Source organism: Lutjanus erythropterus, chromosome 1 (assembly GCF_056507025.1).
Source record: "Lutjanus erythropterus isolate fLutEry1 chromosome 1, fLutEry1.hap2, whole genome shotgun sequence".
NCBI classification, from domain to species: domain Eukaryota; kingdom Metazoa; phylum Chordata; class Actinopteri; order Lutjaniformes; family Lutjanidae; genus Lutjanus; species Lutjanus erythropterus.
Window position 1 is genome coordinate 28,760,421 of NC_139317.1, and position 24,048 is coordinate 28,784,468.

The 24,048-nt window shown below is 39.1% G+C and overlaps 1 protein-coding gene across 1 annotated transcript; it reads left to right on the forward strand.

Annotated features, from left to right (window-relative positions):
• Positions 1–276: 276 nt before the first annotated feature.
• urb2 (URB2 ribosome biogenesis homolog) lies at positions 277–22,841 on the forward strand. The gene is made up of 12 exons (XM_084719047.1): positions 277–414; positions 1,074–1,229; positions 2,109–2,285; positions 2,972–4,134; positions 4,785–4,923; positions 5,017–7,465; positions 8,445–8,605; positions 8,788–8,898; positions 11,893–12,135; positions 15,883–15,979; positions 17,125–17,258; positions 21,543–22,841. Exons 2-12 carry the CDS (start codon positions 1,104–1,106, stop codon positions 21,738–21,740), a joined length of 4,998 nt encoding a protein of 1,665 aa, XP_084575173.1. The 5' UTR covers positions 277–414; positions 1,074–1,103; the 3' UTR covers positions 21,741–22,841.
• The last annotated feature ends 1,207 nt before the right edge of the window (positions 22,842–24,048 follow it).

Genomic DNA, 24,048 nt, shown 5'->3' on the forward strand with positions numbered 1-24,048 from the left:
CTTCGAGACTTCGAGCCTTAGCCGTTAAGATTTTATGACTGAGTTTTCAAAGGTTCCAGAAGGTATCTTTACATTTCTACACAAAAGTTAAACAAAAAGTTAGTGCCTTTTATTTAGTTCATGTAAACTTAAACATTAGAATTGTGTGACATGAATTAATAGCAAGCTTATTTACTAGACAAACATATTTTTCTCGACGAACAGCTTTTTTGTGTTTATTTTGAAATGATCAGGATAATTTTCTACCTCGCCCTGGTGAATGAAAGCAAATAAATGTCAAATTCGGCTGATAGTAGTTCTAACGGTTGGCCGGTTATTTAAATCGACTCTCGATTGCTTCTGCCTGGCCGGCAGGGTGAAAGTTGAAAGTTCAGCTACATCTGAAAACAGGAGACACGTGCGAGTTGAACAGCCGTAAGTCTAATAAACTAACTTCTCACAAATATACACAACTATTCTCAAACACAACAAGTTCACTGATTGTTTAGCTACTTGTGTGCAGACGAGAGGCAGTAAGTGAACTGAGCACGAGCATGTTATGTGGCTAGCTGTGGTTAGCCATAGGTTGAAGCATGTCACTCCGTTAACGCTGCGTGTACTGAGGGTATCAGACAGACTTCAACTGATCTGAAATTGAAAAACTATTACAAAAGACTGTGTAGAGCTTTCAACTGTTACTAAATTCTTGTTGAAAACGTGCGTTTACAAGCCAGCCATGAGGCACTAGAAAGAAGACAACTTAAAATAAGATTCAGATTTGGAGTGGGTGCTTTTGGTTGTTTTCGTCCTCTGTGAAACAAACTGCCTGATTACCTGCGGTTTCTGTGTCCACATTCAAAAAATAGAGCCTTTCAGTCTTAGTTACTGTGTGTGTGTGTTTCTTTGTTATTCGGTGTATATAAACACGGGTAATATTTAGGTCCGCCATGCCCCCTGTTGTGTTTCCTTCATGCAGCTGTGTCTGTGTCCCTCATAAGCAACAAAACAGAAGACCAAGTCAGCCTACATGTATGTCTTTTTCCGTTATTTGTACTCATAAAGCATGCTCCACTTCTCCGTCCTCTCCTCTCCAGGCCTGTGCAGCAGGAGCACTGGTGGCAGAGATGGCTGCCATCTACTCAGGTATCCATCTGAAACTGAAGAGTCCTCAAACTCCGTGGGAGGACAAGTTAAAGTTGGCACGTTTTGCCTGGATCTCCACTCAGTGCCTGCTGCCCAACAAAGAACAGGTAATGGCTGATGTTAGGCTACAAGATGTTCGGGTCCTCATAGAGCATTGATGACTTTTTGCCTGTTTTATTGTGGTGGCATGGTGGAATTGTTGGGAACCCTGAGTAGTTGAGATGTTCTGAGAAGTTCCTACTGTAGTTTTTTTTCAGAGATTAATACATTTAAGTTCATAACCTAAATCTAAAGTTCCAGCTTAGTTTTGTTGGTCATATGTAGGTTAACAGAGGGTCAACAGTACAGTGAAATGTGTGGGATGAGAAGATTAGGTAAGCTCAACAGTGAAGAGCACCAAGTAGACATAAGATAAGATAAGACGTGTAAACAAAACTTGAATTGGGTAAATAAAATACAACAATACACTGATATTAAAATGATAGAAAAGTGTGCGTTATTTATGATTTTTGTGTCTACCTTTGGATTGTATTTGGTCTGGCTTATGCAATGACAGACTTTACTCGTACTGACTTATGAAGCGTACAGTTTTCAATACTTTTGTTTGTTATTCATTCATTCTGTAATTTCTTTGACAGTCTTGTGAACTATTCTATTAGTATCACTACTGGGATGGTTTAGAAAAGATTTTCAGTTTGAATTAATTTAAAAGCAGCATATAAATTTCTGTCATCTATCCACATCAAGATATCAGTGTAATTTCTTTATCATTTTATAATACAAGGTTGTGCAAGTTGTAGTCCCTTAATGCTGAACATACACACACAACACATACAGTATATACAGACAATTAAAGTTAGAATAGATCAAATAAAAATAAGGAAAATATACAATATATACAGTTATTTATATACATAATTATATACACCTAGGAGAATAATTCAGTGGTGCATGTTTTGAATTTACATTGATTCTTTTCCATTTAGGTGCTGTTGGACTGGTGCACTCATGCTTTGACAGGCTGGTACAATCAGAAGGTGGAGTTTTCTCCAAATGTTTTGGAAGGACTGTGGTGTTACCTGGATGATCTGCTTCACAGCAGGAAACTCCACTCTCTTCTCAAGCAGGAGAAGACCATCAGCCTGAGGCTCAACATGGCACAGGTCTGCTGGCAATACTTCAATAAAACACCACCACAAATGTAAAGTGGTGTTTGTAATGCAACACAGATCATTTAAAATTATTTATGTGATCATCTGCTAGATAATTGTATGGTAGACTAGTGCTTTGGCTGTAGCACATTCATATTCTAGAAAGAGGGTATGTTGATTTAATTTAAATTATAAATAAATTTAAATTTAGACTTGTCAACTAGTTTTAAAGTTAAAAAAACAACCAAACAATTAAAACTGATTATAATTTAAGGTAAAAAAAATAGTGTATATATTTAAGAGTCATTTTAAACCATTATATTCTAGTTGTATGCCAGTGTATTCCAACAAAGCCTGCATACAACCTTATTTTCATTTTGTAGAATAAAATACTGCTAAACCGCGCTGGTTTTTACAAGATGTCATCTTTGTCCCACTTTCCACTTCGTTGGTTTACATCCGGGCATTAGCATCCACCTGCCAGGGCAGCAGCCCCAGTTAGGGCGGGATGACTGTGCAACATCTTAGACGCAACACTTAAGCAGTGTTGTACACAATAAAATATTAATGATTAGTTTAACTGACAAGTATTTCTGGTGCCAGCTAATGAGAGTAGCAACATTTGATCAACTAATCACACACATCCCTAATTGATATATGAAGGTTGTACTGACACCTTTCTCTCTATTTACCTCCAGCTGCTGCTTGAGCGTCTCCAGGAGTGTGTGCGTGTTGGTTCCAAGTCGTCGGTGTCTGTCTCTACCATCCTAAGTGTGTGTCAAGGCCTTCTCTCTTCCCCTGCACTCTCATCCGTCTTCACCACCAAGTATGAACTCATGGTTGATCTCCTGGCTAAGCTGTGCTCTCTGGCCTGCCGTGAGCTACAACAGCCATCACTCACTGAACCCCTAACGGCTGAATCTGTCACATGTCAAGATGAGGTGATGAATGAATGTCTTCAAATTCAGCCTATCAGAGAGTTTCAGGACACTGAAAGTCCTTCAGATCACACAGAGTTAGACATTAATGAATCCTCTCCCAAGCCAAAAGAAAACCAGCACTCAACTAAATTGTTTGATGTGTTGCTTCAGGTGCTGTCGTGTTATTTGTCAGTTCAGCGACAACAAGCCAATCCTAACAGAGTCTTCACCATGGTAACGAACCATCTGATCCAGACGTTAGTATTGCTCAGACACCTGCTCACCTCTGGGGAATTTGCACCTTCTCACACACATCTGGGCCTCCGTCAGCAGCTGTGCAGAGACATCCGCATCAAGATCGACTCCATCCTTCAGCTGGCTCTCTTCCCCTATGAGCACCTCACCTCCTACAAGGAGGAACTCCTTCCATCCAAAGAGGATTCTGGGAAGCGTGGTCCTGGGGTGGCAAAAGGCCCCTTGAAGCCAGTCAGTGCCATACTTTCTAAACTGAGTGCCCAGGGCTACTGTGAGCCGGCCCTCCACTACACTGTGAAGTCCAACACGTTGTCTCTGCTGTTTAAGTTCTTTCTGGAAAGCTACAGGAAAGGACGAGGGGACAGCGAGGAGGCACGCAGGATGCTGTGTTTCTGTTTCCTCACCAGGTTGGTCCCAGCCTTGGATCTAGATTTTGATGGACACTCGCCTTCAGCTGCCAAAGTAGACCAGCCAGTCACTGTGTCCCCTGGGCAGAAGTCTCCCCCAGTCGCCCTCTGTTCCCCAGAGAGTTGGAGCCTGGCTCTGCTGGCTGTGGAGTCCCTGCTCAGCCAGGCTCTGTCCGCTGATATTTACAATGTAGCAGCAGACAGGATCAGACATGGAGAGGTCCAGCTAAACTTTTACAGAGTTCTGGGGCAAATGCTTTTCAACCAGGCCCAGCCAAGGTAAAAAAAAAAATTGTCTCACTGTATGTTTTTTCATTGTCTGTTAAAAGTTTTTCACACTCAGAATAGACAGAGCTTGGGCTGCAACTCATGATTATTTTCATTATCGATTAATGTGCTGATATTGATACTAAAGCACCTTAAAACTTAACATAGTGCTTTGACAGGCAAAGCAAAGCAGGGAGTCAGAAAGCAATATAACAAACCAAAACAAGAACAAGACAAGACAAAATGTGAATGTGATAGTTCTTAGATTCCACATCTGGTGATACTGAAACTCCTGTAGTGGTACACTACACAATAAATAATCTTATTAGGAATAAAACTGCCTCCTGTGTGAACTGTCCATAGTGGTATGTGGTATAAATAGTTTGAGAAACCTACTGGTTTAAAAAAAAAGCTCCAAAGTGGTGTCTTTATATTGTTCTCTTCATTTACTGTCAGAGAAAATCAGCAAATCCTTACATCTAAAAAGCTGGAACCAGGAAATGTTTGATATTTTTGTATTTGAAATGAAACAATTCATCAATTATAAAAAATATAATTCAACAGATTTTCTTTCAAGCGTTTAATCGAGTGCTCATTGCAGCTCTAGAGCTTTTTTGTTAACCATGTGAATCAGTGAAAACTTTCCCTGCCTTTTCTTTTAGTGTCCCAGCATGGTACCGCTGTTTAAAGGTGCTGTTGAGTCTCAATCATCTGATTCTTGAACCAGACCTGGACCAACTGTTATCGTCAGCGTGGGTTGATTCTGAGTGCATGGAAGCACGAGTGCAACGGGCCAGACAGGTCTCTGTTTAATCCTAAATTATATTGTGTATTTCACCAAACAAATGCAGAATTAAAAACGGTAAAATATGTAATGTGTTTGTTTCCTAACAGCTCATGGTGTGCAGTCTCCTCCAGACCTACACTAAGCTCCGTCAGCTGCCTCACCTCTTCATTGAGGTGCTGTCTGTGATCTGTCAGCCGGCCCTGGACCACCTCCGACCTCCTCTGCTGTCTGAAGGCATTTCTGCCTCGCTCAGGACTTGTCTTCTGGACACTCCCCCTTCGCAGGGCCTAGAAATCTGCTCGTTAGTGTTGCAGAGCATCAGGAGGTATATACTTCCTGACCTGCTGAAGAAAGAAAGAGGGGTGGAGAAGATGGAGATTGATGGAGGAGGAGATGATAAAGGGAGAAATAAAGAGGACCAAGCGAGAGAAGATGCATCTCTGAAGCTGTTCTCCCTCAGCCAGCTGCTTCATGTTGTTTTGTTTAGTCTGAAGACACTAGATAACGCCTCTCCTGTTCCCATAGTCCAGCAAAGTCAGAGCTTGATGGAGGAGATGCAACAGGTGGTCAAGGAAATACTATCTCTGTTTTCAACCTTAAAAAAGGCTGCAAAAACACGTCAAGGAAAGACGCCAAAGAAAGGAAAAAAGAATAAGGAGCACACAGAGCCAGAGAAGGTATCATTATGGGAACAGAAGACCCAGGAGGCTGCTCTCCTCCTCAGATACACCTGGGTGGAGGTCGACACGCTCTTTTACATCCACTGCAGCAAATACACACCCCTTAACTCTGTTGGGACAGCAGCTGAAGACCACGCTTCACACCTAACCCAGATGGAGAGTCTATCTGGTGTGATTTCTCCAGAACATCTACAACAATCCTGCAGCCCCATGTGCTGTTTTCTGCTCAAACTCCTCACTCTGCAACAGATGAAGAAAGTTTTGTTAGATACCACCTTACTGTCTGAACCCAGCACTGAAGCACTGCTAAAGAGAGCAGCCCAGTTTATTTTAGCTAAATCAGAGTTTGAAGTGAGTCTGGATGGACAGCAGGTGTGGGATGGGCAGATAGGGAGCGTGAACGCCCACTCCTACCTTGTAGCACACTGGTATCTCGTCACCTCCAATTTGCCTTTGATCAGTCCCTACCTGAGCAGAGAGCATGTGGGCAGTGTAGCAGATACACTAGTCAGTTCCCTCCTCAGCAGACAAACAGACGGAGGAAAGGACCTGCCACCCGGCTTTCACACGGTCTCCCTCATATCTTCACAGCTTCTCCAAAGCCCCGTCTTTGCTGAGTTGCCTTCACTGTTTTCTGCCACAGTTCATTCCATTGCAAAAAAGATCATTGGTGTTCTCAAGGCTGCGCATGTAGCCAAGGTTTGTCCAACACTCCTGAAGTTTCAGGAGGAAAGAATTGAAGCAAACTCTTTGGAAAAAGAGACAATAGTTGAGGATATATTGTCGTCTTCACAGACTGGAGAGGTGGCTGTATTGCTGGCTGACACACAGAGCAAAGACCTGGTCAACTTACTCCAAATGTTAACACACCTAAACCCAGATGGGATGAGCTCTGAGGATCTTTCCTCCATTTTCCTCCTCCTCCTCTTCATACTTACTTCCACTTCCAGTCAGATGGACCCTCCTGAATCTGGAGAAGATGCTATCTTCCTGATGAAGCTGCTCAGGGTTCTGACTTGTCTTCTGGAGGGTAGAAACTTCCAGACTGTTTTGAAGCGCATCCATGGTGATGCTCTGCTGCAAGCTGTTGTGTCTTCTCTGCTCCGGTGTAGCAACAATGAAAGATTTCGAACCACATGCAGCCCTGATTGGGTGGATTTAATCAAAGCAGTGCAAGACTTCATCAGGTGTTTGGTCCAGTTGATTATAATCAGAAACAGCAGTGTTCGACTCAACCTGGAACAGTTTGCCTCCTATCTTAAGAGTAAGGAAATAGCAAACAGGCAAATTGTTGTGTCAGTTAAAGCAGTTGAGTCAGGTAAAGCAGATCCAGCAGTGCCCATTTTGTCTATCCATCTCCTGCTGGCGTCTCTGACCGCTTTCTCCCAGGCGATGACCTCTAACTTGGGAAGAAGTAAACCAATAGATCAAACTTTGACTCAGATGCTCACAAGAACAACAGCTTTACTGGGACCAGCTGTTGAGTCCGTCTTGACGCCCCACACTGTCAGTCAGTCGGTCATCCAGCAAGCCAACATCCTCAGTCAAGCCTTCGTAGTGGAAGTTGTCACTGTTATGCTGCAATGTGAACTGTCTTCACTGTCAGTGGGGGAAGAGAAGAAGCAGAATAACACCAAGCTGAGTCATATGAGCCTCTATCAGGGCTTCTGCCAGCAGATCCTCAAAGAAATAAGCTCTGCCCACAGGCCCATAAACTTCTTGGTTTCCTCTCTCTGTTTCCTGTCGGCTTTCTACAAAGCAGTAAAGAATACGGGAGGAGAGGGGGAGGAGGAGCAAGAAGAGAAGAAGAAGGGAGGAAAGGAGGAGGATGAGCTGTACATGCAGATACTACAGAGTGTGCACAGACTGCTAACAGGTATGTGGACACGTTAAAGGAATAGTTACGATTATTTTAAGTGGGGTTATATGGGGTATGATAGTCAGTGTATTAAGTACAGTAGATGGTGGTCGACATGCCTCAAGTTTGAAGAAGCAGAAAGGGGTATCACCAGGGTCATAACATATTTTAGCCTCCTAAAAAATGCCCCCTTGCTTCCCCTTACTGACGGGGAATGGTCATTGTATAAGCTAAATGTCGCTCTCTCCAAACCAGAAAAAATGCTGCACTACTGTTGCCTTAGTTGGTTGGTTTGCTTGTGTTATTGTGTGACTTTGTTGAATCTGAACTTACCTTTTAAAACACCGAACTCACACAATAACATAAATGAACTAACTGATCAAAGCAGCTGTAGACCAGCAACTCCTGTGTTCTATGAGGTAAAATTACTGTTTTTTCGTTAAGGAGTTTTGTTGGTGTGGAGAGAGTGAAATTTGGTTTATGTAACAGTGGTTTCCCATCAGAAAAGGCTGTATGATGGCAAAGTAAAGCAGTGAAAATATTTTAAATATAGCGTAGACTATGAAACTAATATTGAATTTTTTTAAGGCGGACCTTTTTTAAGTAGATAAAATGTTGCTGACCCTGTCCTGATGGTATTTACTTTATTTCACACCAGCTGTTTCAGACATTTTGTAAAACAAAAGTCTCATCACATAAGTTATTTTTAGTACTGGATCTAAGGCATCAGGACAGTTTTATACTGCATATTGGAATGTGTTTGTAATATTTTCCTACCTCATGTATATAAATGGGGTGGTCAAAACATTACAAACACTCAATATAATGTAGTTAACTATCACTGTAAATTAAAACCTCAATTATAAACATATAGTTAAATTATTACCTCTCTGGCAGTGTCAGTCATTATTATCTTTGTAAATGTAGTCTTTATGGCTGAGCTCTTCAGTAATGTGAGTTTATCACGTCTTCATCACGTTTACCACTTTGCTTTCAGCTTCTTGGCTGTCTTCGGATGATGTGTATGAGCTGGAGCCAGCTGTGCAGGAGCTGCTGCGCCACCTGGTGGAGAAAAGTACAACAGGCCAGTTCAACCTGCTGCTGCTGATGATCAGAGAAGGACTGGACAGTGGCCAGCTGAAGGCAGGAAACTACAGGGTGAGGCCAAGATCAATCCTGATAACTTTGTTGTCTTATGTTTAAAGATCTCAGAAACTGTTGACATTTTGTCTTGTCATTTTTTTAGAGATGTTATTACAGTTTTCGTTTTTTTTCCCCCACAATGAATATCTAGCCAGTGACCTGTTTTCTCACTCAGCTCCTCCTTTCTTGTTCTCCAGGAGGCACTATCTGTAGTGATCATCATTAAACTGCTGTCCTGTTGCCGGTTACCTGAGCCCTGCTCTAAAGCTCTGTGGCTCATTGCACCACAGATTATATCTGCCATGGTGGTGAGAAAAAAAAACACACACACAGTCAAACATGAACACACACAAAGTTACATGCAGGAAACACACGGAATTGGCCTCAGTGAGCAAATAGATACACCCTATTCTGAGACAGCTGTGCAAATATAAATGCATGTGCACCTTTATGCACAAAGGTTTATCAAAGTTGTTGTTAGTATGTTTGTGTCAGTCCAATCATTTTGTAATAGTAGGGCTGCAATTTATAGTAATTTTCATTATAGATTAATTAGCCGTTTCTTTTTTCTAAATCTAAAACTCCAAACACTTTTCATTTGCTGTCATAAATGACAAAGAAACGCAGCAAATCCTGACATTTAAGAAGCTGGAACCAACATTTATTTATTTATTTATTTATTTTTTCACATTTTTGCTTGAAAAACCAGGAGCGTGAAATTATATTTTAGGATTGCTGACAGAAGAGGCTGCCTTCTAGTCTGAAATAATTCAAACAGTATTATATTAGTGCAGGTGTGGGGTGTTGTGTTGTGCAACTGCCATTTCAACAAAGAAAGATCTTATAATTAATAAATAGATCTCGTGTCAAATCACTAGAAAGAGGACATACTGGTGGATATTTTTGGTTGAAGCCAGCAGTGGGTTTGATTTGAGGGGGCGAATTTACAAAACTTGATGAGATGATGAAAATGCATGTGAATTAGAAAATAGAAAGGTGAAAATGGATATGAAATTAAAAATGGGATGATAAATTATGAAATAATTTGATTAATTTAAATCAGATTTGATTAAAACGTGAAATGTTGAAAACAGCTGTGTTTGATCATTTTGACTCAAATGCTTCCATTCATCATTCTCAACACAAAATTTGTTAATTTTATCATTTGAACAAAGTGGCCGCAAGGGTCGGAGTAACAAAAATAATTGGAAGAGATAAAAATGCTTTTGAATTAATAATGACAGTGTTGAAAGTGAAAGTGTTGAAATGTGTGTGAATTGAAAATTAATTAATTTATTTGAAACAGTGTTGCTCTGATAATCCACTATCTACCATTCATAATTAACAAAACCCAACTGACATTTATCATTTACAGTGAATAATTGTTATTTCTGATCAAAATGTCAAACCACGCCCACTGACTCGTGTGCTTTAATTAATCAAATTAAGCAATTAATGTTTTGAGGCCTTAGTTAGAGAAAATTGATTAAATTGACTTGATAGTGCTCTTGCTGCATATAAATGTTAGCACTGCTAATATTAGTCATTACATTTTAGTAATCTTTTTAATATATTTTTCCATGTGTAGACAAAAGAAAAATCATAAAGCAGGAATTGTCAATATAACTTTGCACAGATGTATGCACAGAAATGTAACGACAAGCAGGAGACAGTGCCATGTTGAGAGTATTTTACAGTATGTTCTCTGGTCCTACATCAGTAATAATGTCAGTGACAGCGTGCTGGATGTGACAGCCGTCTTGAGTGACTCAGTAGCCAAACGTCAAACACTGTCAGCTGATTTCCGCTGGAATGTCCCTTCACTGTAATTTACACTGAAGCTCTTTGGGTCAATGTGTTTTCCATCAGGCCTGCTGGGCTGGGCTACAGATAACTCAGCAGTCTGCTTAACCATACTGCATACACACACACGCACACACACACACACGCACACGGTACTTTAATATTCTCATCCAACCACTTGGTACTGCCTTTTCAGTTGAGTAGTGGCAGAGAGCCCATGGCAGTATCATTTCTACTGTGTCTGACACTGATTCATTTGAAGGTCTTACACAGGACATACCTATCCAAAGCTAAATTTCTCAAATTGGTGTATGACCGATGCTTTCTATCTTCAGCCAATCACACACGTGTTTTTCTCCTGTCCAAGGCTGAGCTCTTTCTTTCTGGTCCTCTTTAGCCCTCAGTAGACCTGTGGTCCTGAGCCCCTTGACCTCAATTTTCGGTGTTCCTGAAGAATTTACCTGTTTCACTTCAGATGAGAGCAATATAATTGCTTTTTCCTCTCTTGTAGCCTGCAGGCATTTTTAATTCATTGGAAGGATCAAAAGACTCCATCTCATAATTCTTGGCTGAAAGACTTAATGTCCTTCCTATATTTAAAGAAAATTAGGTATAGTATTAGAGTTTGCTCTGAAAAAATTAACAAAACTTTGGCATCCTATTCTGTTCTTTGTTAATTCTGTTCCTTCTTTGGAAGATTAGCGCAATATATTCAGTCATTTTACAGAGCAAATTAAACTATTTTTATAGGTTTGGAAATGCAACTGGTTGTATAGCCCTATGTGCAACACACTGACATTTCCAGAATTTCTTTCAGTTCCTCCCATATGTGTGCTTTTTGGTTTGTTTGTCTACTGTTTGTTGTTGAGTTTTGTTTCATGTGAGCATAGCTCTTGTGTTGGAGAAGTGGGACGGTCAGCTTGCATACTGTGTTTTTTTGTGTTTATAAAAATGTAAAACTGGGTGACATGTCACACTGTGTGTTTTTTATTATACATTGACAGTCCCATAAAGATACATGTGAAAAAAATAGCAATTGACTGATACTTTTGTTTTTGTTTTTATTTGTTCTTTATTTTCTCAGTGTCTATTTCTACCATTGGTTGACAGTGTATATGTTAAATTATTCAACATGTTAAATAAAATAGATAATATTCTTTAATTAAGTCACTTGTTCAGAAAACAGCCTTCAGTACATTTTGTTAGTCATACTGGCACAAAATCAGAATACATAAAAAAGGTCTATTTTTACTCTAGCCCAAAAATTCACTATATTGGCCTCCTTACTAATGATAGGCGATTTCTTCCCCTCTAAAATTGCTTTTGGTCTCAAAAATACCATATTGGTCAGGCTGTTGTACAAATATTTCACAGCAGCAGTTTTGTTGTGTCACAGTAGTAAAAGCACCAATGTCAGATCTGAAAAAAGCTTTCTGGTGTTGTTCATCTTTGTCCATTACTTCTGTAACTCTCTGTGTGCATATCTTTCTGTGTTACAGTTCTTAGTGAGATCGTCCAGCCAGGACATCTCTCTGACCCTGCCCTTTACTGTTCCTACGGTAACATCAATGACATCAATGCTGCGCCAAGGGGAGGGCCTCATCACCAACCCTCATCATGTGATCTTGGTTCTCGGAGCGCTCCACTCAGTCCCCCTCGATCACTTGACCCCACTCGTCTACCAGTCGGTGTTCCTGTCTGTTCATGAGGCGCTGTTCGCCATCATCCAGTGTCATCCTCAGGTATGAAGAGGCAGATGGGTGGGGTTGGTGGAGGGAGGGAGTGGGTGGGTGAAGAAGTGAACTTGGAGATGAATGAAAAATGGATGTATTGATTTATTTGGGTGGTGATAATATCAGAGGTTTTTAGGTGTAGTAGGGAGATTTGGGTATAATCGGGTTTAATTTACCCCCACAGCTCTGTGTTGGATTATAAAATAGAGCAAATGGGAGTGACGTAAACACATGTAGTATAATTGCACACAAAGCAATCATCAAAATGCACCATATAACCGTGACTATATTAGAGACAACATAGAGACTGTGTCAAAGAATTATGGCATATCTGCTCTCAGTAGCCAGTGTTAGGAATATTACGTATATTAGGCACAACAAGCTAAAAGAAAAGAAGTCCAACAGTCCTGCAGTAAATCCTACCTTCAGGTTCTTCAGTTTATTATCTTCAGTTTTAATTGGAACCGTTTCAGAAAGGAGTTGGTGTATGATCATTGAGGAGGATGTTGTTTGTGGTGCTGTTGAATTATGCTGTGTCAAACTGATTTTATTGTATGATATCATGTCCAACCCATTTATATAATTTAGGGTAGGTTCAATGACAGGATCACCTAAAGTTACTGCAGTAAGACAGTGTTCCCTGTAGTAAGGACAGAATGAAACATTATTCATTGAGTTTAAAGGGTCACTGTTGATATTGAAAAATGTAATTTGTCAAACTTTCTATCTAATATATTTATCAAAAAGTGTCAGGTCTGAAAATGGAGTTATACATGATTTTGGTTAGTAATAATGATAATAATAATAACTTATATGTGTGTGTGTGTATATATATATATATATATATATATATATATATATATATATATATATATATATATATATATATATATATATATATATGTATATATATATATATATATGTGTATGTGTATGTGTATGTGTATGTGTGTGTGTGTGTGTGTGTGTGTGTGTGTGTGTGTGTGTGTGTGTGTGTGTGTGTATGTATATAGTAGTGCATTATAATGCAGTAATTTATGTTTCTTTTCTTTTTTTTCAAAAAAGAAAATGGGTCCAAGACACTCTTCTGACAAAAGGTTAAAAAGCCTTCTTTCAGATGGCTAATTCATGGTGACATATTAAAAACATAGAAATGCTTATGCATGTTAAAATAGAGCTGAGTCAAAACCGACACATAAGCATCATCCTGAAGAAGGCTGATTTTGCGTGCAAACTTTAAATTAAATCATATAATTTGAGAGAAAGTATGAATTTGTATTTATTAAAAAGAGCAGGTACTCTAACGTGGAGGCCGCCATGTCTCTGAATTGGCCCAGAATGGAAAAACACTGGCAGTAGATACAGCCTATCGTGTTTTAACGAGCTTCATGGAAACCATAATTTCTCCTAAATGCTTGGAAGTGGAGGGAGGAGTGCATAGTATTCAGTTGTTTGCAATCTACAACCTCACTGCTAGATGCCACTAAATCCTGCACGCTGGTCCTTTAAGAAACAATAATATTGCTAACATGCGAAACCAAACCTGTGCTCTTGTGTGATGAAAGCCTTTATAAGTCAAGGGTGCTGGTCTGAATCCATGATTTACAGAAAATGTGGTATGTGCTCTAAACTCTGCGGCTGCTGAGCCCACAGGATGCCCCGGAGGAATGTTGCTCTAAACAAAAGGATATTGCAGCTCACCAGAGTCATGCTGCAGCTGCACGGAAACCACAAAATGTCCAAATTGTGTGACAAAAAGAACATTTTTTCCTACAGGAACACATTTTACCAAAAATGTAAAACTTTTAAATAGGAATCCACATTCCAGCCCACACAAGGCCTTTGTTTATTATAATGGTGTTAATGTGATAATTTCTTAGTCTCTGCTTTTTGATTTGTTGACAGCTTTTTTGTGACATAACAGTGACATAGCGCGACTAAAATGGGGCAGCTGCTTTGAATAAAACAGGGCAAGGACAGGCTAACTGATATCAGATGTTTGTGGGGACAAAACACAGCAGTAAAAGAGACCGACAGAAAAGGAGGTGGGGGAGGCAAGGAAGAGTACATTTATAGAGGAAGAGAGGGGAATAAAAATAAGAAGTGATAAAGAGATAAGACAAGAAGCAGAAGATGGAGAACAAAAAACTAAGATGTGATTTGAATGCAGTGCACACAGGAAGTTTTGGGGTGAAACAAAAGAGGGGAGTGAACTGGAGAAAGGAGGTGTGATAGGACAGAGGAGAGAGGGAGGTGGAGAGGAGAGGTAGGGGAGCTGGCACGCGGTGTAGGTTGGCATGGAACGGGTTTAAGTCGATGGAAACATTACTGAGCTCCAACCAGTGCTGGTGACATCACCTCCTCCTCGTTTATATTCTCCACTCTTCATCCCTCCTTCGGCCCACTGTAAGAGAGAGACAGGGAAGTATGGACAGAAATGCAAACGTAGCTCTGGTGGGAATCCAACGTTTACCTTGAGTCATTTTTTGGACTGTAAGTTTATAGCTTCTCCATTATGACTCAAGCAGTTAAAATGATGTGGTAGATGAATAATGCAGGACTTTAAATGACATTTTACAGAGTTTCTCTGTTAAACTGCTTACTAAAACTAAATTATAGAGGAGATTTGATTGTTAAAAAACAGAAACTTGTGGGATAATTAAAAGGGGAAAATTAAAGTGAAGTTCTGAGGGTGTGAACCAGTTGTTCTCCACACAAGATCCACAGTATTTGAAAAGATAGAAGTATCAGTAGGTCTGGCAGAGTGGGATTCAAGTCTATTTATAAACTGTAAAGTCAGCGGGATAAATGTACCTTCTTTCTATGCAATTTAATATCCTGATATGACAAATGTTTAAATGAAAACTGGAAAAGCAGAAAAAAAATCAACATTTCTCAATGGTTGAATCTTCTAACATGACAGATATCAATGGATCAATAATGCTAAACATAAGAAAATGTAAATGTAGACATGCAGCTGAGGAAAGGGGGCAAACACAAAACAGAAGGAAAAAATAAAAACAAATAAATGTTATGTGTGTATGGGAATGTGTCTCTATAAACAACAAGAATTAGTAATTTACCTGTTGGCCTGTTAAGTGAATGTATATTTGATACTGCAGTGTTGCAGGATATTTGTGAGGAAAACAATAAGTAAATTACATTTAAAAAGAAAAGGTATTTCTAAATCAAACCCATCCTGTAGAACTGACCTGAAACTTGGGGTGTCCCAATCCGATATTGATATCGGATATCGGTCCGATATCAGCCAAAAAACGAGTATCGGATTTTATCGGACTGCATCTAAAATCTCCGATAAGCAGTCCATTTTCCGCTCCAGCACTTCTATCCATAGGTGACTCTGGTTGCTGAGTATTGTTCTCTGTTTGAGTAACATCACTTGATCAAGCCTTTTCTAACTTTCCACACTACAAAGTAAGTAATAAAAGTATGTATGATTCGTGCTGATATCGTATCGGATCGATAACGGTATCGGCCAGTACTCAAGGCTGCAATATCGATATCATATCGGAAGTGAAAAAGTTGTATCGGGACATCCCTACCTGAAATACATCCAAACATAAACAGATCTCAGGCTTTTTTTCTTTGTTTCACATGTTGCCACTTGTTACCTACCTGTGTTCTTATTATGTCCATATTATCTATGTGTGTATGCGCTACATAGTGAATAACAGGCGAAAAATGTTTGACGGTACATATTTATATGTTGTGGCGGTATACTTCCTGTGTGTCCAGGTGATGCTGAACGCAGCTCCGTCATTCTTAAATGTCTTCCATCGTCTGCTGGGATCCATCATGCAGGAGGGACGGCAGAAGGGAGACAGTGACACAGGTAAGACATGCAGACACAGACAAGAGATACTTGTTATATTACCATCATTTACTTGGAGAAAAACATAATTGATTGAAACTTAACAATTCTGTCTGTGCAAATAAAGAGCAGATAGCTGAGAATTTAATTCATCCGATATTCCAAACATGGTCAGAGAACTGTCAATAAATTACATCCACTGTTCGATCCAGGTCTGGCTTGTGGTTTGGTGCTCTTCTCTCCTTGCACTGAAATGGAAAACAAGACGGCAGATCAGTAACAAATTGACATGTGTAAATTCACTTAAGTTAACTTGAAATTTAGTTGTGGTAAAATTTTAATCTACCCTTTTCCTGTTGCTGGAAGTTATTCAAACTGCTGGGCAAGAATCTGATAATTACTGAACAGCAGTAGCCTTTCATAAACAGAGAAACATTAAGGCAGGGAACAATCACAATCTTTTCACTCTAAATCCTTAGTAAACTGCAGACATCTGTTGCAGTAATCTCTATTTAATCAACACAGAAATGATTATTTACAAGCCAGTAGGTCTGCTCTTATAGCAAGCTTTTGAAAAATCTGTAATTTTCAATGTGTTCTCAATGGGCATCTTATTCTCTGCTTCTCCAATAACCTAATTTCTTCATGACTTCCAAGTTGTTGTTTTTACCTTGGCTTATAAACAAATATTTAAGCCTTAACAGAACAGGTCAAATCATGCCATTATATAATCCAAATATTGATCTCTCCAAAGCCACCAAACTCCTTATGGAAAAACCACCATTTTGCCCAGCAGAACACTGGAGTTAGTGGACCACCACTACCTTGATCATTAGTTTATTTGTGTTATTGTTTGACTTAAGTGAATCTAACTAACCTTTTAAGACAATGAAGTCACACAATAACACATACAAACTAATCGATCAAGGCAGCGATAGAACAGCAACTCACATGTTCTGTATGGTAAAATCATTGTTTTTCCTTATGGAGCCTGGTTGCTCTGAACCATCCCTTTAATAGTACAATTTAAGCGCAACAGGTTCAGGGACAACTGTGCTCTGTGTGTGCATACCACAAGTATACCTGAGGATGATCTCTAAATAAACAACCTTGATATGTCACATGTAAACAGGGTAATGACTTAACATAAATTACTGTTTTTAAAGGTCCAGACAGTGATGTTTATCTCCAGTGCTCCAGACTGATAGAGAGGATGTACTCCCACATTGCTACTACAGCCGAGAGCTTCACCACACTGTCGGCCTTCATGGTGGCTCAGTACGTCACCGAACTGCAGAAGGTACACACACACACACACACACACACACATATGCACAGTCATAGTATCATACAGTGTCAGCACGGTTCCTCATGCAAACCTATCTGTCATCCCCAGCAATTTTCTACAGTTGTGAGTGACATGCACATACACACACACACATACGTACAGAGTATGAATGAGGCAGCAGGATCTCAGCTGATCTTTTGATCCAGCCTAGTTTGTCTGCTGGTGCGTGTTGAGCTGGCTAGATTGGGCTGAGCAGAGTGACGGAGAAGCTGACGCTCAGAAGCTGTGATGGGAAGTGTTTCCGTTGGCCATATTGTGAATGTTCACAGATCTGAGCGAGCAGGTCCAGGATTACTGTAACCCCATGTGCTGGAATGAAGCTTTAGGCTGGATATTCCCTCAGAGCAGTGAGTCACGTCTGGTCCATGAACGCCGCTCCTCTCTGCTACCAGACTGTACTTAACGTGACGCCAACCTGACTCAGCACTTTCCAGCAGAGTCACACATTGAGAGGAAGACATGAAAATACCCATACAGACAGACAGACAGACAGGCAGACAGGAAGACAGAAAGACAGAAGTGGTGAGAAAGAGGTGTTTTGGCTTCTTTGAGCTCTGTGTGAGTCATCTAATAATCCTGAAATTGGATTTGTATTGTGCCTTTAATGGGGCTTTTCAAAGAGATGTACTTCTTTTATAAGTCAGAGGTAATTTAGCCGTCTCTGTGTCAGAAGTGTTTCTAATGGCTCTTCGCCTGAACTCAACTTTCCATGCAGCAGCCAGGTGTTATTAGACCAGAGAGAAGCTGCAGAAGAGAAGAGTACAGTTTTTTATGCTGCTGGAGTTTATGAATTCAGGCACTTGTCTTGATATCGAGCAAGTTAGGCTTGCCATTCTATTGAAATCCTCATTAAAAGAGCATGCCACTGTTTTATAATATTGTCAGACTCATGACAGGAAGAAGAAAGAGATCAGATTTGATGCAACAGAACCAGAGATGTTGTCTTTTTATTTCATGCATTCTTCTTTCTTGTCAAAAACCTGATACCTACATTACCCAAAGTGCAACTTGAGTGCAGCAATTCAGTCGAAGGTGGCCTGATGGCTCAGTTGGTAGAGCGTTCCCCTCATGTACTGAGGCTGTGAGTCCTCTGCAGCAGCTGTGGGTTTGACTCCCGCCCATGGCCCTTTGCTGCATGTCATTTCAACAATCTTTGTCTGCCTTTTAAAATATTGCTGTCCATTTTGAGTATGGACAGCAATATTAGCAATATTTGCTTTTGAAGTAATAATAATAATGATTTTATTTAATGGTAAAGTGGTAAAGTATTTAGATTACTCCACACCCTGAGATTTTTGTATTTCAGACTCATAGTCTTCATCCCAATCAGACTTTATGGAGCTCCCTCTGGAGTCACAAAATACTTTATACAACTGTTGACAACTGTGTCACATTTGCAGTTGTACTCCCCAATATCTGTACACAGAGTCTGATGTGTTAAACCTGTGGACTTACCTTTCAAAACTTTAAATACTTTAAAAATTTTAAATGTGCTGAAGTTGCAAATGGACACAGCAGCAAGAGATACAGACCTTAGGTACACTCACCTTCAACAAGCGAAACATTTGAAAGAGTTTTGATTTGTTAATCTAACCAAATATTATGTAATTTAGCAAATACAGTAGTATCTTTGCCTTCTCTATCACTACTTGGTTTATTAATCTCTAAGTAGATGACATTCATGCATTTTATCATGTTTTTTGTACCTGAGTCTGTGTGCCCTCATATCTGTGTGTTCTATGTTTTACCCCTGGGTAAACACTTATCACCCTTTACCCATGGGAACAGTCAAGTTGAAGTTAAAGGACTGAACAACATGAAATATATGGAAAAGCAACACCAGGTCTTTGGACAGTCAGCGTACCACTACAGTTAGACTGAGAGACAGTTGCTCCGTGTGACATTTGATAGGTTAGCTTTGTTTGCAGAAAACCCACAGTGGGCTGTTCCCTTCATAATGTGAGGCCTGTAATTAGGTGAGCCAGGTTTTATGTAATCATTTACAGTCGGGTACAGTCACCAGCATGGAGCCGCCCTCGTCTCCACACTCTTTGTATGTCAGCGGTCTGAGGACTGAGGTCCAGCCAACTGTACCAGTCATCAGGTCATGCTGTGCAGCACCTGTGTACCTGTGGGGGTATAATGTAACAGGCATGAATAAGCAGACTCTTCTCCTGGCTTGTTGTGTAGGGTTCACTGAGCACAGAAGGTGTTGTTTGTCTATTGTGTTTTTGCCTGAGTGTGTGCACGTGCACATTTGTGTGTAGCTGGAGAAAGAGAGCGGACACTGGTGTAGTGTTGGTTGTCTGCTTCTGTCACACGGATAGATATGAATTATTAGAGCTCATAGACTGGATCAGATTGTATGGATCTGGGTCATATAACAATGAGTCTGAGTTTCAGATCTGAACCTCAACATGGTTTAAAAACTATACTATCCGCTCATTTTTCAGTTCAGAGCAAAAATAGTAAAAGCAAGAGTTTCTGATATCAACATTAATAAATGGTAAATTAATGGTTAATTGAACTTTACTTGATTGTTATTTCACTGCTAACAAACAGTGCAATATTAGTTATGTTTTCTAATTATTAGTAATGCTATAATGTATGATAATTTAATACTCAAACTAATGATAAAATAATTATTTTCAGATATTGTATTATAGATGATGAGAGACAATCACAAGGACATTCTCATTAAAAGAGTAAACTAACAGTTTAGTGTGGCACAGGTTCTAACATTTTATACACTATTTGTTAATGATAACCAAATGATTTGTAAACTTTTAAGAAATCTGTACATCGAGAGTTGGACCAGATATTTGATTTTCACTTTGTTAATGGGCAATAATTAAACATTATTTACATGGCTATTATAAAGGTACAACAAATTATTGTAGAACTTAACAATTGCTTAATAAATGGTTAATAAAGCATTATTTGAACGTTTGTTAACAGTAAATTAACTGTTAATAAGACTGCAGATTACAAATCCAAGGAGATTGTCAAAATCGCAAAATACAGCAGAAGACTGACTAAAATTAAAATGATGAAAGAACTTAAAAGATATAAACTTTTCACATTTGTGAAGTGCAGTGTGACTCAATGAATAAAGAACACTCTAAAAACAAGCCTCGATTTTCATTTAGCTAAAAATTGATTGGCTCATGAAATTGAAATGGATTGACCTGTCAAAAATCCTCTGAAACTTTAGGGCTAAGACCGTAGATGATCCTTTTCAGGACAAGTGGTCCAGCGATCTAAGACAAGTTTTTTGATTGCTTTTGATCAAATTTAGGAAATGTCTTAAGATTTGAAATTTTTTAAACCAGAAGACCAATTCAGCAAAAATGCAGAAGAATTCAGAGTAGCATGGTAGTGTAGTGGGTGGAATTTTGCAATCCAGCTGCTGTTTTTTGTGAGTTTTCCTCTTACTGTTTTTGCTGCAAAAACACTTACAGTGGAGAAAAATGAGAAAGAAAGAATAATTGGAATGAAAACCAATAAGGGTCTGCAGCAGTTGATGTTACTTGGTTACCAAAACGGTGAGAGTACCACATCTACAGTACAACAGATGAAAATAGACACAATAATCTTATATTATTTTATTGATCCCCTTTGAGAAATCATTTTTTCTTAGCCTGTGAGGATTTAAATTCAGCTTTATGGACCATTTCTTTAAAACCGGCCCTCTGCTTTGTACCTTTGAATATTTACTGTTTCAAGCAGGAGTAATTAATTGGTCATCAGTGTCATACATACAGTGTTGTAGCCCTGTTCTTGCATTTACATGTGTTATGCCAGAATAGCTGATGATGTCTGTCCTTTGATGCCACTCAAATTGAAGCTTATGGCTAAGAGGCTGGATGTGAGACACAAATGAATATTCAACTATTCTGACACATAATTTGTGGCTCGATATGTTTGCCTCAGGCTGTCCCTCGGGCCGTATGTCGACACACAGCATCATGTTGCCATTAATTAACTAAGGAAGAAGAAAACGTGCTCTTGTTAATGTGCAGAGGGAAGCAGATATGACTCAGTGGGTGTGAAACAGGAAGGATCATCGCTGCCTATTGATGGTCTCATATGATTTATGAAAAAGATATGGCAAAAAGACATGGTAGATGAAGCTGAGATAGAACACAGTTCATAATTTAAATTTGAGTCTTTTCTTCTGTTGTCTCCTCTGTCTCCTTTTCTTTTTCACAACTGCCCTCTCATTTACCTCTGCAGGTTACTCTGCGACCAGACGTTAAGCTGCATTTGACAGAGGGGATCTATGGAATACTGGACCTGTGCATGGAGCAGGATATCAAGTTTCTGACGGCCGGACTGCAGATGGGAGTCAGAGAGGTGTTCAATGAGCTGTACAGCAGCTACATCCACTACCACAAAGCACAGAGGCAGGGAGAGGACAAATACACAGTCTGACCTGCCACAACAAGGACTGTCAACCTGTGGGATCAGGTTTATTTCAATACATTTTAAATGAATGGATATATGTATGTCTTATATGTAATTTCTGCTTTAAATTAGAAATCTAACATTACAGCTTGAAGATACCATGTGGTGTACACAGAGTGTAAACACAGTTGTCACAATTGTTTGATTTTTCTCCTCAGATAGTTTTGGTAAAGAATAAGAGATTGGACAATTGCGATATTTCTTTGAATTCTGCAGCCAAATACAATGCAGTAATCAGTATGCAGATACTCAGAGGGAAACAGCAGGTAACAGTTATATGTCACCTCACCTTTTAAAATATTTACATAGATCAAGCTGAAAATAGTTAAAGGGAGGCAGGCATGACAAGACCTGCAGGGATTAACAAAACAAATGCAAAACAGTTGATAAATACAAAGCATCATGGGTGGATCAGTTTGGTTACACCCTGTACTGTAAACATACAGTATAGCTTCACATTCAAAGTGTCTTCTCTTCAGAATTACTTCTCACTGCAGCCAGGATAAATGATGTGACAAAAGTTGTTTATATTATTATTTAAATAAACTATTTTCAATGAGATTTGATTACGACTTCATTGAGTTGTTGAAGAAAATCTGGATGTTTATGTCAGTTATCCTTTTTATATTGCTGTTTTGTTTTTGACCAAAATGTGATTAAACACAGATAAATTCAAATACACTTCCATTTCAAACCTGTCTATTTGCATCATTTTGTGTGCAGTATTGATTTAATGTATGTATATACTCTCCATATACATACAGTGTGTGCATTTTTGCCTTTATTCGAATAATATTAGTAGACGATTGGGAAGAAGCAGTAAAGGGAGATAAGAGACAATGGCATGCAACAAATCTGATTATGTTCAGGTTCAACTTTGTTTTTGTTTTTTGTTTTTTTCGTTTGCACAGCCAGGCTAGTGGGTCAGAAAGCTGCTTGCCTGAAGTTAATTTTTACTCATACCCCTCTTTATTAGTGGTTATCAAATAACAACAAAGACTAAAGTTGATTGCCATGTTTAATCTGGAGCTGAAACTTATATATAATATCAATACATGGTGAAAAATGGCCATCCCAGTTTTTTTTTTTTTTAACCAAAGCTATTCCGTTTAGTATGATAATGAAAAGTGGAAAAACTCTGCTTTTTACCATTTTGCGTGAAAAAATGCTTTAACAATCTGTTATCAAAATTGTTTTTTTTACAACTTGTATGGTCTGGCAAGTGAGTTGCTGGATTTACTTGCCCATTATTGTATTTTACTTGCTTCAGGCAAATGGGCAGTCCTTACTTTTGAAGATTTGGAGATACATTTTGTGCATCTGTGAGGCTGCCAGGCCCACAGTGACACCCTTACAGTTTTGTTGTTTGCTGGAGTATTTCTAGTATCAAAGCAAACAAAAAAACTGATGAATAGACTGAGCTTTTCTAGACACCAAACAAGACACAAATAATAAAATAATGCAACCACAGGGGTGTTACTGCAAAATAAAGACAGACAATGAAAAATAGGATTCATAAAATCACAGACAGTAATGGATTTTTTGTGCTTTTATCTTATGAAACTCCAAAAGTAAATTGGCAGAACAAGAGAAGCTGTTGTTCCTGTTATCACAACTCTCATTTGAAGCCACTGATTTCAAGACACTCTAATGTTTCTGTGGGTCTTTTGTGCTTTAGTTATTGCAGCAGGGCAGAAAATGTCTGCTGTAACTTTTTGGATTTACAGTATGTGGTTTATTAAAAAAACAACACAAACCTTTAGGTCAAGTACAGTTATTGAAAGCGTTTGTGTCATGAGTAGAAAGTTCTACTGTTTACTAATGAAGGTGTATAAAACCTACTGTAAACGTGTGAATGTGCAACACCCCCTGTAGAAAATGTCACCCCCAACAGCTGGCTGCTTTATGTGCAGATAAACTGAACTGACAGCTGTTTTATTTTACTTTCAATGGATTGACTGAGGTTTAGATGCAAAGGCTGGCAGTAAGTAACAGATCAGGACTTTCATGCTTTAAACTGATGGTTTACACTGACATTGGTCGAAAACATTAATGCTAAAAAAAAAAGGAAAAATGCATTACTACTGTGTTTAACAAACTAAAATATTGATCTGTGGCTTTGATGTAGTGAAGGTACTTAAAATAAAGTCCACATTTAACTTGTTTATTTAGTATTTCAGTGATTTTTTTTAATGCTCAGTGCAGTTAGAGCTGATTCATTTACATATTAAAAGGTTTTGGGACCTTTATTGAAAATTGTTTTTCCTTCAGCGTA